Source organism: Taeniopygia guttata, chromosome 6, assembly GCF_048771995.1.
Source record: "Taeniopygia guttata chromosome 6, bTaeGut7.mat, whole genome shotgun sequence".
NCBI lineage: Eukaryota > Metazoa > Chordata > Aves > Passeriformes > Estrildidae > Taeniopygia > Taeniopygia guttata.
In genome coordinates, this window is record NC_133031.1 from 23,222,809 (window position 1) to 23,238,148 (window position 15,340).

At 56.2% G+C, this 15,340-nt stretch overlaps 1 protein-coding gene across 4 annotated transcripts; it reads left to right on the forward strand.

Annotated features, from left to right (window-relative positions):
- The first annotated feature begins 10 nt into the window (after nt 1–10).
- MMS19 (MMS19 homolog, cytosolic iron-sulfur assembly component) lies at nt 11–15,177 on the forward strand. 4 transcript variants are annotated; one of them, XM_072931171.1, is made up of 31 exons: nt 13–176; nt 3,730–3,778; nt 4,514–4,614; nt 6,104–6,189; nt 6,591–6,665; nt 7,221–7,290; nt 7,487–7,615; nt 7,813–7,874; nt 8,161–8,247; nt 8,560–8,634; nt 8,889–8,966; nt 9,260–9,398; nt 9,745–9,899; nt 10,066–10,150; nt 10,401–10,526; nt 10,837–10,915; nt 11,258–11,355; nt 11,720–11,857; nt 12,092–12,247; nt 12,496–12,595; nt 12,745–12,847; nt 12,956–13,030; nt 13,165–13,291; nt 13,374–13,474; nt 13,550–13,606; nt 13,718–13,904; nt 14,017–14,099; nt 14,199–14,363; nt 14,443–14,502; nt 14,601–14,720; nt 14,800–15,177. In XM_072931171.1, exons 1-30 carry the CDS (start codon nt 68–70, stop codon nt 14,670–14,672), a joined length of 3,027 nt encoding a protein of 1,008 aa, XP_072787272.1. In that variant the 5' UTR covers nt 13–67; the 3' UTR covers nt 14,673–14,720; nt 14,800–15,177. The 4 variants fall into 4 exon arrangements, with proteins under 4 accessions (XP_072787273.1, XP_072787272.1, XP_030132083.4 ...); XM_030276223.4 differs by having other exon boundaries at nt 14–176; nt 10,066–10,144; nt 14,620–14,720; nt 14,800–14,967; XM_030276222.4 differs by having other exon boundaries at nt 15–176; nt 14,620–14,720.
- Nucleotides 15,178–15,340: the final 163 nt, after the last annotated feature.

Below are 15,340 nucleotides of genomic sequence, written 5' to 3' on the forward strand. Positions count from 1 at the left end.
TGACCGCCGGCACCGCCCCCGCGCACGCGCGGGCGGGGGGCGGGGCGCGGCCCTGCGCGCGGGTGTCATGGCGGCGGCCGGGCCCGGGCCCGGGGCGGAGGTTCAGGCTCTCGCCGCCTCCGTCCGGGACTTCGTGTCCGGGCAGCAGGACGGCCGTGCCGCGGAGGTGGCGGCAGGTACCGCGCGGGGGCGGGGCGGGACTGGGCGTGGGCGCGGCAGCGGGGCAGGGCTGGGCCTGGGGCGGGCGTGGGCACGGGCGGGTCGTGGCGGTGTGGGGAGGGGTTTGTGAGGAAGCGTGGGGCTGGGCTGGGCCGGGCACGGTGGGTAGGGCAGGGCAGGGTGTGGAGGCGCGGGACGGACCGTGTCTGCGGGTTGTGAGGCTGCCGTGAGGGCAGGGCAGTGGGGATGGGTAGGGCACGGCCTGCAGCTCGGAGCTGCCAAGGAGGTGTGCGGAGGGTGAGGGGCTCCAGGAGCGAGGTAGATGTGGCTGGCAGAGAAATGACTGTGGGACGATAGCTCATGGCCTTGCTGAGGGACCGTGGGAGGTGGCAGTTGCAGACTACCCTCACTGTGGTTTCTCCCCCTTTCCTAGCAGGACTTGAGGCGTTTGCTTTGGTCGGATAATTTATCCTCCTCCTTTGAAGAGCAGTTGGGTGACTTTGTTCCATTAGGGAAGTTACAGCTTCAGGACTGTGGCTTTGTAAGGATAAGGTGATATTTTTGTGTGTGTAGGCAGTGGCTTCAGCATGTTTTGGGAAGGAGCTCTGAGAGCCGAGAAGGGCTGTCTGTGTATGTTACATTACACAGACGGGTGGCTTCTAGATCTTTCCCAAGGCATGGTGGTTTGTGAACTGCTATGTAGTGTCTTGGTGATGAGATGCGCTGGCAAAACAGAAAGGTAACCCAGTGGCCCATGTAACACAGAGTGAAGAATTTGCCAAGGAAATTTGGAGAAATTCATTAAACTATGTGATAGTCGACATGTTGCAGAAGGGTTACACAGTCTCTGACATATTTGGGATATACGTGGGGAAGGATAACCTTACAACTGTTGTTGTCACCTGATGTCATGTTACAGAAGTGCCTGGAGAAAGCTTTGTCTCTTGGAAGACATACAAAGAGAATTGCTTCCCACTTGCTCCTCCCAGCTTTTTTCAGCCATGTGGCTCTTTTGACAAAGCCACCTTCACAAACAGTGGGGCTGGCAAGTGTCCTTGAGCCCCTCTGACCTTGTACAGAACCACACATCAGAAAGGATTAAATTGCTTTGTGTATCCTTGAGCAAAAGAATAGGGAGGTCTTTTCTAAGCTCATGGCCATTGTGCAATTGCTGTAACAAACACATTGAGCTTCACTGGTTTGTTGCTAAGGACTAAAATGAGTGTAACTTGGCAAGTGGCAGAAAGGCCTTGGTGCTGTCACATGCAGGTTGGGCTGCATAGGTCACTGGCTGGCAGGAAGAGGCTGATTTCATATTTCTTAAAAAATGGGGAGAAAAGGATACTGCTGCTACAGAATCCATTACACATTCCCTGTGAATGTTGTGCTTACATTTTGAAGGTATGGGAGAAACAAGAATGGAAGTCCTCGAGAAGCAACTAATACCTAGAAGGACACTGAAAGGGGGAGAGACCTTTCAGGAGAGAGAGCAGGTTGGTTCAGAGTAGCAATCCAGCACAGGGTGAATTCTGTTAAGTCTCTGGGAGCTACAGGAATGCCAGAATAGCAAGGCAGCCCCTCCTGGTAAAGGGATTCGAGGTGCCTAATTAACCTTGGGGCATATGTGCTGCTGCCAGATGTGGAGGCAGCAGTTTCAGGGGCTCACCGCTGTGCCTGCCGTGCTGATGAGGCAGGTCCAATTAGCTGTGCTGGCGCTCACGCTGCGGCCTGTGCACGAGCACAGCACACTCACAGGCTGTGCCAGGGAGGGGTGGCCACACCACGTGAGGCAAAGCTGGTCACACCTGAGAACAGAGGGAGCTCCCTTGCTGAGCAAAGGAGCTGCTGACCTCGGGGTGTATCAGTACCTGACTGTGCTTTGGCCATCACATTGTAGCTCTTTCCTGTTGAGTAGGAAGCCAGAAGCTTTGTGCAGAGCTGCTTTCTGCAGACACAGAGAGGCAGAGCACCTGGCCACAGAGATGGCATTTGTCTCAGACTTTTTCTCTGATGGTGCAGAGGCACAAAGGCTCTTCATGAGCTTGCAGAGCGAGATGTTGGGATGCTGGATGTGGAGGGGCCATCCAGGCTCTCTCTGCAGCCCACTCTGCTTTGGCTGGTGCAAAGCATTTCCTTGCTGTTTCACTGTTGTTTTTCTGCAGGAGATTTTGCCAGCATGTCATGGCTGTCTCTGAGGGCGCCCCCTTTTTAGTCTGTGGCCGTCAATTCTGAGACCCGCTGGGTTCTTTATCCACACAGCTCCCCTTATCTGTTCTGTTTCTCAGCTCAGGCTCCTTTTCCCTGCTGCTCCAGGCAGAATTGAAAGCTCTGTCTCTGGAGTCAGGACTGCCTGCTGTCAGAACACACTGTCAGAAAACAGTCATCCCGTCCCTAGAGACAGGTCTATGATGAACAGTGTGTCTTAATAGTGGAATTAACTGCTTAGGAAGAGACAGTAAAGGCTTGCAACAGCAGGAGACACTAGCTGGAACAAGGCCTGGGAAAGCCCATAATGAAACCTTTGGGCTTCTGAGAGGGTGAGTTCCCTGTCAGTTGTGCAAGTTCAGCAGGGCAGAGAGGTGAGCAGGTCCCTCTAGAGTGCCCAAAAGTATCCCTGGGCAAAGACAGTGAGTCTTAGTGACTGCCAGGTGATTTGGGTTTTTTTCTGGAGGGATGCTGTTTTGTCCAGGCAGAAAGTGAGGGGTGCTGCTTGTTTTCCAGCAATGTCACTTGACACCTGATCTGCAGGTTAGGGGTCTGAAGGTAAGGCAGTCCCTTGCCTGCCACCCTATGTCTGAGCAGAGGGTGTACGCAGAGCTTTCCTTCTGGGGAGGTGCCACAGTGGAAGCAGGTGGCAGGAATGGAGAACCTGCCCTTCTGCCAAGGTTCTTGTACGGTGCAGCAAGTCCTTACCAAAGCCTCCTGAGGAGTGACTCTTCCCCCAGTTGAGTTGCAAGAATATGGAGGCAGTAGGTGAATGAGGCAACCTGGCAAGGAATCTGAGTCAGAGTTGGAAATAGACACCAGGAGTCCCAGCATTTTATCTTCCTCTGACCACAAAACTGCTTTCTCCCTGCCCATCTTGGAAGAGGTTAGTGCAGTTTTGCACAGTGGGGAGGTGCTGGAGCCAAGGTGGGAAGCTGAGTGATCACTAGTGTCTGGGCTGCTTGTTCAGCCAGTTCTCCCTCAGGAAGCACCTGGAGAGCTGCCCTCTGTCTCCTCTCAGCATGCTTACATTAGAGAAGGGGGTTTTAGTGTCTCAGAGAGGTGGAACTCAGCAAGACTTCTCTTAGCAGCCACACATACAGCCATGCTGCAGGGAAAGGGTGAGGCAGAGTGCAGGCCATTTCTCCCCTGGCTGTCTCCTCTCAGCTCTCAGTCTCAGAGGTGTTTGCAGGCAGGGCTGGAGGCAGCTCCAGCAGTTAAGTGCACATGGCTCCTTTGGCACTTTAGTGAGGAGTCAGCACTCACTGGCTGTTCCCAGTGCAGTGCAGGGATATGTCCCAGCATCCGTCTCCAGTAACATGCCTGCGTGATCTCTGGTTCACTCTCTTTGCCTCCTTTCTCTAGGGGTGAAAGATGGAAGGTGGACAGTGCTGCAGCTTGTGGAAGCCCTGGGGTAAGGAAAGCCTTATGCAAGTTACACATCGGGTAAGGGCCTTGCAGGGGACATTCCCACAAGGAGGCATAGTGAGAAGGACAAGTGTGCTCATCCAGGATGAGCTTCAGCACTGGATGACACGTTGCAGCAGGCAGGATGTTGTCTGCTCACAGCGTGGGGCTTAAGTAGTGCTTTGCCCTCCCTAGATGTGGGAGCTCTCTGGGAAAGAGCAAGGCTGGAGCAGCTCTTGATGCTGTCCCAGGACAGAGGAGAGATGTTGTGGCAGGCAGCATGCTGCAGGGCACTTTTCAGTTGGGGCTGTCCCCAGCAGGAGCTGCCTGAGCACACAGCTGCACAACACCATGTCACAAGTTGGCTGGCACTCAGCTTCTGCTTTTGTCTCCAAACTGTCATGGCCTAGGCTCATTTCTCCCAAGCTGGGGACTGGGTTTGCCTCACTGTAAGAGGCTTTATCCTTTTTGACCCTTGTGATCTTGGGAGCATGGTGCAAGAGCAATTTCTTTGATCTGTCTTGAGAACTTGGATTTCTTTCTGCATGGTTCTGGGGCTGAGTGCACACGTGCAGCATAGACAGGGGAGAGGAGTCTTTCCACTCTGCCAGCAAGTCAGACATGATTGGGCCCACAGAGTGGCACCTCTTTGGTTTTGTAATGTGCCTGCTCAGGATGTGCTTCCTGCTTGGATGTACCTGCTCACAACAGGCTTCTTGGGCTTTCTCCCCTCTTGGCCTAGGTTTTGCCTGGAGAACACAGATCCTCGGATGCGAGGGCGAGGCATCCAGCTGTTGTCACAAGTCCTGCTCCAGTGTTACTCCCTGCTTCAGGAGAAGGAAGGTGAGCCTTTTCTGGCCCTTGAGTGTCTGGCTGGGGACAAAACCTGTGCCATTAAAATGCCTGTCCTGCAATTGGCAAAGGGATTGATCTAACACTGTGACAACCTTGTACATGTCTCTAAGAGTCAAAGTCCAAGGAGGGCAGGAAGCTTTGCGCTGCAGCCTTTTTGCCAAACTCACCACGCAGTTCAGGTCACTGTCTGAATACACCAAATCACTGGACAGCTGGTGCCCCTGACAGTGTGTGGGTGTTGCACACCAAGGTGTGCTCAGTGCCACGTGAGACACATTGGGGATACATCTGTATGTCAGAATCCTTGGCTGGTGACTCAGAGCAGGAAGACTGTCCTTCACACACCAAGTCACACTGCAGCCCTGCAGCCTGATCAGTTTAACTCAGGAGGAACCCTGAGGCCTGGGGAGGAGGGGAGATCAGTGTAAGGATGAGAATGGAGTGGAGGACTGGGGTGTGGAGGGGAAGATGCTGTGTTCATGGAGACAAGGAGAAGGTCTGCCTCTGTTAAATGCCCCATAGCAGCTGGCTGGCAGCAGGGAAAGCCAGTAAGTGCTAACAAGCTTTGGCTTGGGCCTGGGGGCCATGTAGATACTTATGCCAGCAGGCTGGCTTGACAGGGGGCCTGGCTAGTAAGTAAGGTAGAGGAAGGGGAGGATGGAAGTAAAAGATTCTTAGTCCTTGGAATTTGGCTCTCTTTGGCTAGAGAGGCAAGGCTGAGAGCAGCTGTATATAGAACCTTACCTGCTGCAGTAGCTGGAGACAGGTGTGATGACTGATGGGAACTGGGGTGCTCTGGAGGGGCAGCCAGAAATGGCGAGGTTCAGTGGGGATACTTGAAGGAGAAAAGAGACTCAGGGCAATTGAGCAAGGGGAGTGAGCTGTGTTAGAGCCTCGTGTCCCTGCTCACGCAGTTAATTTCTCAAGCTCTGCGTCAGGCTGGCTCCTGGGGGGCTGAGTTTCTGCAGCAGCTGTGGGCACAGGATGCTGCTAGCCGGCTCTTCCAGTCTGCTTCCTGCTACCACTCCCCAGGGCTGGGGTGTGCAGGCGCCCGTGGCCGTGACTCAGGGGCCAGGAACGTGTTGTGGAGCCAGGTTCGAGGAAGCCAGAATTCCTGCCCCAGCTCTGTACCCCACCCCATTACATCCTCCAGCCTCCGCTGAGCAGACTGCCACTCTACTGCTGGTGTCTGCATCCACATGTCTGGACAGGCCAGGGCAAATGCCTCTTGGGTAGCTCCAGCACTTCTGCAGCAGCTAGAGGTGGCTGCTGCCCTGCTGCAGTGAGGTGTGGGCTGCTTACAAGAGGAGGGCAAAGGTGTTGGAGCCAGGTGGGTGCATCCAACAGCAGCAGTTTGTCCCATTCACCAGTGCAAGATGTGCTCACTCTTAATCCATCAGCTTGTGGTTGAGCTGGGGCCAGCACCCAGCAGCTGCATTTCCTTGGGCTAACACACATTGGTGTCTGTTTCTGACAGTGCTGCATCTGGTCATGTTCTATGAGAGCCGGCTGCAAGATAATCACCTGGTGATCCCCTCGGTGCTCCAGGGACTCCGGGCACTGGTGAGCTCACACCCCCATGCATTCCCCAGCAGTGTCAGGGAGGTGCAACACCTGGGTATGGGTTGGAGCACTGTGTCGAGCAGGGCCTGGCTGGGCTGTCAGCCCATATGGCGGCATTGCCCTGTCTCCTCTCTTCTGCTGTGCCTCTTGTGGAGGAGCTGGAGACAGGAGACTGCTTTGATTTCCTGCCCTGTGTTGAGTACTGGGGCAAGGATTCCCTGGCCACCCTGGAGAGCAGCACAGATGATGGGCATATTATCCTGTTCTGTCTGGGGAGGGGGTGGTGAGATCTCCCTTTTGTGGAAGAGGATCCTGCGGGCAGCTGCTGCATGGAGGCAGGAGCTTCATTATGTGCCTGCCATCATGGTATTCTGTTCTTGCTTTTCTCTTCCTGTCCCCAGAGCATGTGTGAGGTGCTGTCCCCAGGGCTAGCAGTGTCTGTGCTCAAAGCCATCTTCCAGGAGGTACATGTGCAGGTGAGCAATGTGATTTCCTATCCTCCTGTCCTTGATGTCTGCTCTCTGTGTGTCTGGGGATTGCCTACCTACCCTGAGGACTGGCCACATTCAGCACAGTGCAGTGCTCCTGCAGAGCTTAGAGACAGCTTGGCTCACTGCAAGAGAGACTGTGAGAGACAGACAGCAGCCAAGAATCCTGCTGGGCCCTTGTCCACTGTTTTCTCAGCCCTAAGGGAATTATTTCCTTTTGTTCCATTCTCTGTGTTTAAGTGCCCCCTCTCCAATTCTCCTCACATGTAAGATTGTTTTTGCTGGCAGTGCCTTGGGCAGCATGTGTGGCCCTGGTGTGACTAATAGTGCATTCACAGTGATGAGACAGAGTCATGTTCATGTGCCATTGCATAGGCATGTGCACACTTTGCATGTGATACATGGGATCTCTGTGCTAGGAAGCAGCAGCTGAGCTGCTGGGGGTCCTGCTCTCTCTCAAAGGCATGTGTTGTCCGTGGGGTAGTGGGTAGCTGTGCTGCCATGTGTAGAGGATGGTTTTGATTGGTCTGCTCCTCCCTTCAGTCCTTGCCGCAACTGGACCGCCACACAGTCTACAGCATCATCACCAACTTCATGAGCACCAGGGAGGAAGGTGAGGGGGCAGATGCCAGAGCTACTCTGGGATTGTTCAGGCTGGGAAAATTACTCCCTTTCACCTTCTCCAAGGGCTCTGTGCCTCTGCCCGGGAGACCTGGAAAAGGACTGTGGGGCTGGGGCAATTTGGCCAATTTAATGCTGTATTGTAAGGTCTGATGTCCTGCACCTGCTCATGCTCTTTCTTTCTGCAGAGCTGAAAGGCCTGGGTGCCAACTTCACCTTCGGCTTCATCCAGGTCATGGATGGGGAGAAGGATCCCCGCAATCTGCTTGTGGCCTTCCAGATTGTGCGTGATCTCATTGCCAAGGACTATGCCCTGGGTGAGCCTAAACCTGCCATGCAGAGCTGACTGGGAGACATATCCCTTTTCTTTATGGCTCTTGGGTCTGACCAGGCATGGGGTAGTGCCTAACATGCTTTAAAAGTTGTAGAGCTGGCCTATCGTGGGTGCTGAGCAGAGCTGCTGTGCCTTTTTTGCCCAATATCTCTGCTCACCCCTTCTCTCCTCTGTCTGCAGGTCCCTTTGTGGAGGAGCTCTTTGAAGTTACATCCTGCTACTTCCCTGTTGATTTTACTCCAGTGAGTGAGTCTGCCATGTGCCACAGCCTATTCTTTATTTATTTCTGGTGTTTTCTTAGGGGGTTATGTCCCCTCCAGGGATGGGATGAGAGGGTGGCCAAGGGTCTTGGCTGGGCAGTGTTCAGCTGTCAGCTGTGGTACCCAGGCTGACAGGCTGGTGCCAAGCTAGCTGCAGCGACTGGCGCTGCTGCTGCCTTGCTGGAGATGAAGTGATGCAACCTCAGCTGATGGCTGGGTTGGGATGTTTCCTGACTGGTGAGTGACCTGCTCTCTGCTTCCTTTGCAGCCCCCCAATGATCCTCATGGCATCCAGAGAGAAGACCTGATCCTGAGCCTCCGGGCTGTACTGGCTTCCACAACCCAGTTTGCTGAGGTATGAAGCTCCTTGGGGATTCTTGAGTGCCTCACTGTTCCCTTAGCACAGGATGCCTTTCACTGTGCTGCAGTTCCTACTGTGACTCTATGGGATGGGAAAAACTGGGACCAGGAGTTTGCACTTGGGCAGCCCTGTCTCCTGCTGGGGCTGGTCATCGGGAGGGTGCTGACTGACACCCTGGGAAGGGGCTGCATATTGCAGTTACCCCTTCACCTTTGCTCTCCTGGCAGAGGCTGAACTTGCAGCCTTGCAGGGCCATGGACAAGGTGGTACAAGGGATGGGCTGAATTAAAGTGTTTCTCTCTGCAGTTCCTTCTCCCTCTGCTTATTGAGAAGTTGGACTCAGAACTGCAAAGTGCCAAGCTTGATTCGCTGCAGACTCTGGTAAGGAGAGATCCCCTACTCCCTTCAGCCTACAGCTGATCCGTGGCAGTAGCAGCTGACAGCCACTTCTGAGCCCTTCTCCCTTACAGACCCACAATTTCCAGAGTCCTAGTTTGGCCTGCATCACTCTTTCCTGTTTTTCTTGAGTGATTTGTGCAGTTCAGCATGAGCCTGCCTAGATGGGCAGTGTCCCAGCAGTGTGTCCTCCTGGTACAGGCTTCTCTGTGATGCTTTCTCCTGGCTCCCTCTTGCAGACTGCCTGCTGTGCCATCTATGGGCAGAAGGAGCTGCAGGAATTCCTTCCCAGCCTCTGGTCATCCCTGCGCAGAGAGGTGAGTACCGCAGGGCTCCACCATGGCTGGGCTGAGCAGGAGCTCTCAACCAGACCGGGTAGGTCCCGTATCTCCCAGCAGTCACACCTGTGACCTTGGGCTGCCCCAGCTGAAAAGTGGAGGGGACAGGCCAGCCCTATCAGCATGTCCATGTGCTTGAATGTGCCATGCTGCATGTTCAAATCACATGGGAAATGAGGCAGGAGCTTGAGCCCTTCAGCCTCCATTGGGAGCCTGAAGCCTGCGGTTGCTGTCGGCATGGAGTTCAGCTCACGCTATGGCCTTTCCTGCAGGTGTTCCAGACAGCGAGCGAGAAGATTGAGACGGAATGCCTGGCTGCCCTGCGTGCTCTCTCTGCCTGCCTCTCCCGCTCCGTGCTCAGCTCTGATTCTGAGGATCTGCTGGATTCCTTCCTCAGCAGCATCCTGCAAGGTAGCTGACAGAGACCTGCCCCATGCAGCCAGGCCTGAAAGCATCCTCCTTAGTAGAGATCTACCTTCCTCTTCTCTTTCAAGCCTCTTTTCTTTCTAGTCCTCACAGCAACTTTTGGCTTCTCCAAGGTAATTGGCTGCAGGAGGGAGGACGAGGAGATTGAGCTGTTTCCATCTCTGCTGCACTCTGTGTGCTTGGAGCTGTGGGAAGCTGCTCAGCTGGGGAGGCTGTGCTGCAGCTCAGAGCTGCACCCTGGCAGCACGTCCCAGCCCTGCTATCAGCTGTGTCCCTGCACGCGAGGCAGAGGAGCTCTGCGCCGGTGCAGCTGATGCCCAGCCTATCTCAGATTGCAGGCACCATCTGTGCGAGCCCGACATGAAGCTGGTGTGGCCCAGTGCCAAACTCCTGCAGGCAGCAGCGGGTGCCTCCCTCCGCACCTACCACTGCATCACCCACAGCGTCCTGCCCCTGCTGCTGGAGCAGTACACCAAGCACACGCAGGTGAGGGGCACCCACTGGCTCCACAGGGCCTGGGGGCAGCAGGGTGTCCTTCCCTGGCTGTGGGTGGAGACCCCATGGGCACCCTGAGGCCTCACAGTGCTGGGCTGAGGTGCAGCTCTGTCCCAGCAGTGACCGTGATCTGGGTTACACCTCTGTGTCCCTGCAGAGCAGCCAGAGGAGGACAATCCTGGAAATGCTGCTAGGCTTCCTGGAGTTGCAGCAGAAGTGGGGAAATGTGGAAGAAGGTGAAGGTGACTGGTCCCTCTGAAGGCACCTGTGTCCCAAGGGCTGCAGGCTCTGACCTCACTTTCCTGTATGCTGACATACAGGCAAAACTCACTGGCCAGTGTGGCTGCATGTGTGAGCCCCTGCCATGTTCCAGGGACCCTGCATGATTTGGTATCAAATGCAGACCCCCCAAAAAGGGTCTGTCAAGTGCTGTGATGGTGGCTGTGTGGTGACAGCCAGACACTGGCAGTGATTCCATGACTCTCTCTCCAGATGAGAGCGCTCTGCTGTTGCTCCAAGCCCAGATTTGCTCCGTGGTGTTCTCGGCGCTGCTGGATCCCAGTGTGCAGCTGCAGCTGGTTGGGATCAAAGCACTGACTGTCCTGGGCTCCCTGCAAGGTTGGTGCCTTTTTTGCCTTGAGACAGAGGGAGGTGTCATGGTTTTCTGAGAGACACTGTGGCTGCTGGGATGTCCTTGCCTGCTGCCTGTAAGTGCACAGGAGTAGCAGCAGCATGTTCTACCCAGGTCATGAGCTCCAGGGACATTTGGTCTCTCTCTTGCCTGTTTGTGCTGGGCACCTTTTATCTCTGGCATTTGGTGTGCTGCTGCATTGCTGCTGGCCTGGATGAGGGGGAGGGATCCTGTCCAGCACACCCTGCATCTTTGCCTTTGGCCAAGGATAGGATTCTTCTATGGCTCTTTTTACAGGCTTCCTGTCTTCCTCTAATCTGGAGCTGGTTGCGGATCACCTCATCCGTCTTGCTCTGCATGAGGATTCCCAGAGCAGGTGAGGGGTGGGCTGGCATCATGGTAGTCATCCATATTCTGGGTGGAGGAACAAAGCCTGGTTTTGCTGCAGAGAGGGGCTGTAGTCTGAGGGAAGGCACAGGAACGCTCTGAACAAGAAGACAACATGGAATAAACCAGACTATTCATGGGCTGAAAATAAGAAAGCCTGAGCCTGTCAAATCAGGGGTTTTGCTCTGCCTACCTGAGGGTTGAAAAAGGCAAGTTGCTGAGAAATGGGGCTCTGGAGACACCTTCTGGCCAGGTCTGTGCAGCTGGTGTACAGGCAGCCCCAGATTTGCAGTCCTTGCATCACTTTTTCCATTCGCTTTCCCCCTGGCAGTGAAGCAGCAATGGAGGCAGCTGGGTCCCTGGCCCCCACCTTCCCAAAGGTTTTCTCTGGACACATGGTACCCAGGCTTAAAGAGGAGCTGCAGTCAGGTAGGGCTGGGAAAGGAGTGGTGACTGGTTTTGGGGTAAAGCCTTTCCCCCTTGGGCTCCTGCCAGACAGTGGGGCTGTGTTAGGTGGTGTAGGTCAGTGGCTGTCCTTGGGGGATTCCCAGTGCAGGCACTGTGTGCTGGCACAGGGAAGGCTGTGGTTGGTCTGGTAGCCAGCTGGTGTGTGGCCAGGATCACCCTTGTGGGAAGGAGCTGCCCGGCTGCGGAGCAGGCAGAGTGCCTTGAGGCTGGCATGGGCTGGGTCTGCTGTGCTGCTTCACCCCATCTGCCCTGGCAGGGTCTGGGCCCTGACTGTCCTTGGGTGGGATGTCCCCAGGTCCCTCTCTGAGGTGTGTTTCCTTTTCAGAGCGGGAGGAGAGCTACCACAACCACCACTCCTTGCAGCAGCGCTGCCTGCAGGCCCTGGCAGCTGTGTCCACCCACACCAGCATCGTGAGGGAGACTGTCCCCATCCTGCTACAGCATCTCCAGAAGGTGCAGAAAGGTAATGGAGCTCCTGCAGGCAGCCCACAGAGCGTGTCTGGGCAGGAGCTTCCTCTGTTACTGGTGATGCCTGGGGGAGAGCTGGAATGGCAGTGGTACAGGGAATCCACACCTGGGCTGTGAGTCCCACTGGTGGAGTGGGAGTCAGAAAAATCAGCATTGTCCCAGGATCCTGGTGCAGATCAGGGAGCTGGGTGCTGAGGCTGTTTGACTCGGTGGTGACTGTGCCCTGCAGGGACTGAGGCCAGGAACACCCAAGACATGATCTCCGTGTGCCAGAGCCTGCACCGTGTGGCCCTGCAGTGCCAGCAGGATGCCGAGGGCTGCTGGTACTTCCACCAGACGGTGGTGCCGTGCCTGCTGGCCATGGCTGTGCAGGCAGCCATGCCAGGTAAGTGCAAGGGCTGGAGTGGGAGAGGGGAGAACAGGCAACTCCCGGGCTCTCAGCAGTCCCTGATCCTGCAGTCAGTACTGCTGCTGATGCCTTTTGGCACCCATGGCCCTCAAGAGTGGGCTTCACTGCTCCCTGCCCTTGTCCCAGAGCCCTGCCCCACTCTGGTGTGCATTCAGGGGGCTGTGCCTGCCGCCTCCTTCTGAAAAGCAGGCTCCAGCAAGTTCCATTCCTCCCGCTACCTGCAGAGAGCACTCATACACTGCCAGGCAAGGCACTGCTGGAGGAAGAGGTGCTGGCTGCCATGATCCCAGTCATCAGTGCTGCCACCACTCACCTGCGCCCTGAGTGAGTGAAGCTGGGGCAGGCAGCTGGGTGCTCCCTTGTGGGGAGGGAGCAGGTTGCATGTCCCCTGCTGCCATCTGTACAGGGTGACCCTGTGCCTCCTGGGAGGTCTCTGGTCTTCCAGAGCGGCACATCACAATGTCTTTTCCTAGGCTGGCTGCCCAGAGTGTGTCTCATGTGGTGCCCCTCTTTCTGGATGGAGATGTCTCCTTCCTACCCCAGAACAGTTTTCCCTGCTCCTTCCAGCCTTTTGGGGTATGTTTGGGAATTGGGGCTGGGGCACCAGAATGGGCCAGGAACGAGGATGTTTGCACGGGCTGGCAGCAAGGACTGTTATGACATGGACACTGTTCTCCCTTGCAGGATGGGGAGTTCTTGGAGGCACAGAGACGCCTGGTTGCCCTCCTCATGGCCTTCATCTGCTCCTTGCCCCGCGATGTACGTTGATGGGGAGTAGGATGGAGAGGGGCCCTGCCCAAGCACCTTCCAGCCTCTGTCCACACCAAGCTCCACAGACAGACAGAGGGAGCAGCTGCAGCCCTGGGCCATAACACATTTTGTGTCTCTTCCAGGTGGCAATCCCTCAGCAGGAATGGCTGCTCCGGGAGCTGCTGGCCTTGAGCTGTTCCTGCAACTGTCCCTTCACAGCCACCACAGCTGCCAAGTGCTTTGCAGGGCTGGTGAACAAGCACCCAGCAGGTAAGGGGGCTGGGGCAGATGCCAGGTGTCCCTGCCAACTGCTGACAGGAGGAATGCCTCAGCTTGTCCCTTCCATCCCCAGGGCAGCAGCTGGATGAAATCCTGCAGCTTGCAGTGAACAGGATGGAGCCCAGCCTTGCAGAGGGGCCCCGCCGAACGCAGGCACTCACCCTGCTGCTCTGGGTAAGGCTTGTCCTGGATGAGTGGGGCAGGGGGACTGGGGGACCCAGCCTGGCACTGACTGTTCTGCCTGCACAGGTGACCAAAGCCCTGGTGCTGCGCTACCACCCCCTAAGCTCTTGCCTGACAGACAAGGTAGGTGGTAGTGGGGCTGGGTGACGTCTAAGAAACCTGCCTTGCTCCCCCATGGCTGGCTGGAGACCTCCAGGAGCAGGGCACTCTGTCTCAGGGCTCTCTCCCTTGCAGCTGCTGGGCCTGCTGGGTGACACGGAGCTGGGCCCTGCCACAGCCGATGGCTTCTCCTTGCTCATGGCCGAGTCCCCGGACGTGCTGCACAAGGGCTGCCACGCTGACGTGCGCATCATGTTCCGCCAGCGCTTCTTCACTGACAATGTCCCCAAGCTGGTGCAAGGCTTCCATGGGGCCGGCCCCGGTGAGTGGCCATCCCCAGCCCAGCCTCACCACTCCTGACCCTTTAACAAGGGGACCTGAGCCAGCATCTTCTCCTCCTGCAGGCTGCTTGTAACCATCTCTGCTCTCCACAGATGTGAAGGCCAATTACCTGAAGGGCCTGTCCCATGTGCTCAACCACCTCCCCAAACCTGTGCTGGTGACAGAGCTGCCCACGGTAAGAGCCAGCCTGGCTGGCAAGCAGGGTGGGTTGTGACACTGTGGAGTGCATCATCCGGGGTTATTCATGACTCCTATGTTCTCCCTCTCTCTGCAGCTTCTTTCCCTCCTGCTTGAGGCTTTGTCCTGCTCAGATCGTGTAGTGCAGCTCTCCACACTGAGCTGCCTCCACCCACTGCTGCTCGAAGCTCCCCAGATCATGAGCCTGCATGTCGACACACTGGTCACCAAGTTCCTCAACCTCACCTCCAGCCCCACCATGGTGTGTGCATCCCCTCCTTCCTCCCTGCTATGCCCCTCTCTCCTGCCCCTTGTGCTGCCCTCATCCCTGTCTGTTCCAGGCTGTCCGCATCGCTGCCCTGCGCTGTGCCCACGCCCTTACCAGTCTGCCCACAACAGTGGTAAGTGCTGCAGCACCCTGCTGCCTGCTCCTGCATGTAGAGGGGCAGGGGACTCCCAACCTCCTGGGGGGCAGCCAGCATCCACTTCTCTCATAAAGAGCCCCTTCTGTCCTACAGCTGCTCCCATACAAGGGCCAAGTTATCCGGGCACTGGCCAAGCCTTTGGATGACAAAAAGAGGCTGGTGCGGAAGGAAGCAGTGGCAGCACGCGGAGAATGGTGAGTGTGTGGAAGTAGCTGCTGAGGGGGTGCCAGCGTGTAGGGGACGTGGCTGATGGCACCATCTCTGTCCCTGCAGGTTCCTGCTTGGGAGCCCAGGCAGGTGAGCACCCTGTGTCTTCTCCCTGCGCTGACCAACAGTCTGACCAGCGCCTTGCTAAGCCAACAAGTCATCCAACCAAATGCTATGGACCCTCCGGATCCTCAGAGCCCAGGACTGCCCCGAGTGCTAGGGCTGGAGCATGCAGGCCAGCAGACAGCACCCCTCACTGCAGACCCTTCCCAGCACCCACAGCAGGGAAGGAGCTATGCTGCTTGTGGCTTGCCCACCCTCTGCTGCAGCCAGGGACAGTGATGGACAGCCCCTGCCACATGTGAGTGGAGAGGACAGGTCTGTGCACACGTGTGGTGTGTGACAACCCATGTACCAGAAGAATAAATATATCTGTTTTGATAATGGTCTGAGGGTCTCCATGCAGCTCAAGCTGGGTCCTCAGTGCTCTTCTGTGTGTTAAGCAGCTTAAGATACTGCTGGTTATAGACCCTTCCTCTTCTAACATTGTTGTCCCTCTTCTCCCATCCCCAGAAGTCCTTGTCCCCCACAAGATAACAAAACCAGA

Bases quoted from the DNA above. Each gene is read 5' to 3' on its own strand.
- MMS19 (XM_030276222.4), top strand. From the start codon at position 68: ATGGCGGCGGCCGGGCCCGGGCCCGGGGCGGAGGTTCAGGCTCTCGCC. The intron at 7,616-7,812 runs GTGAGCCTAAAC...CTCTGTCTGCAG, and splicing joins TGCCAAGGACTATGCCCTGG to GTCCCTTTGTGGAGGAGCTC. The intron at 9,399-9,744 runs GTAGCTGACAGA...AGCCTATCTCAG, and splicing joins CCTCAGCAGCATCCTGCAAG to ATTGCAGGCACCATCTGTGC.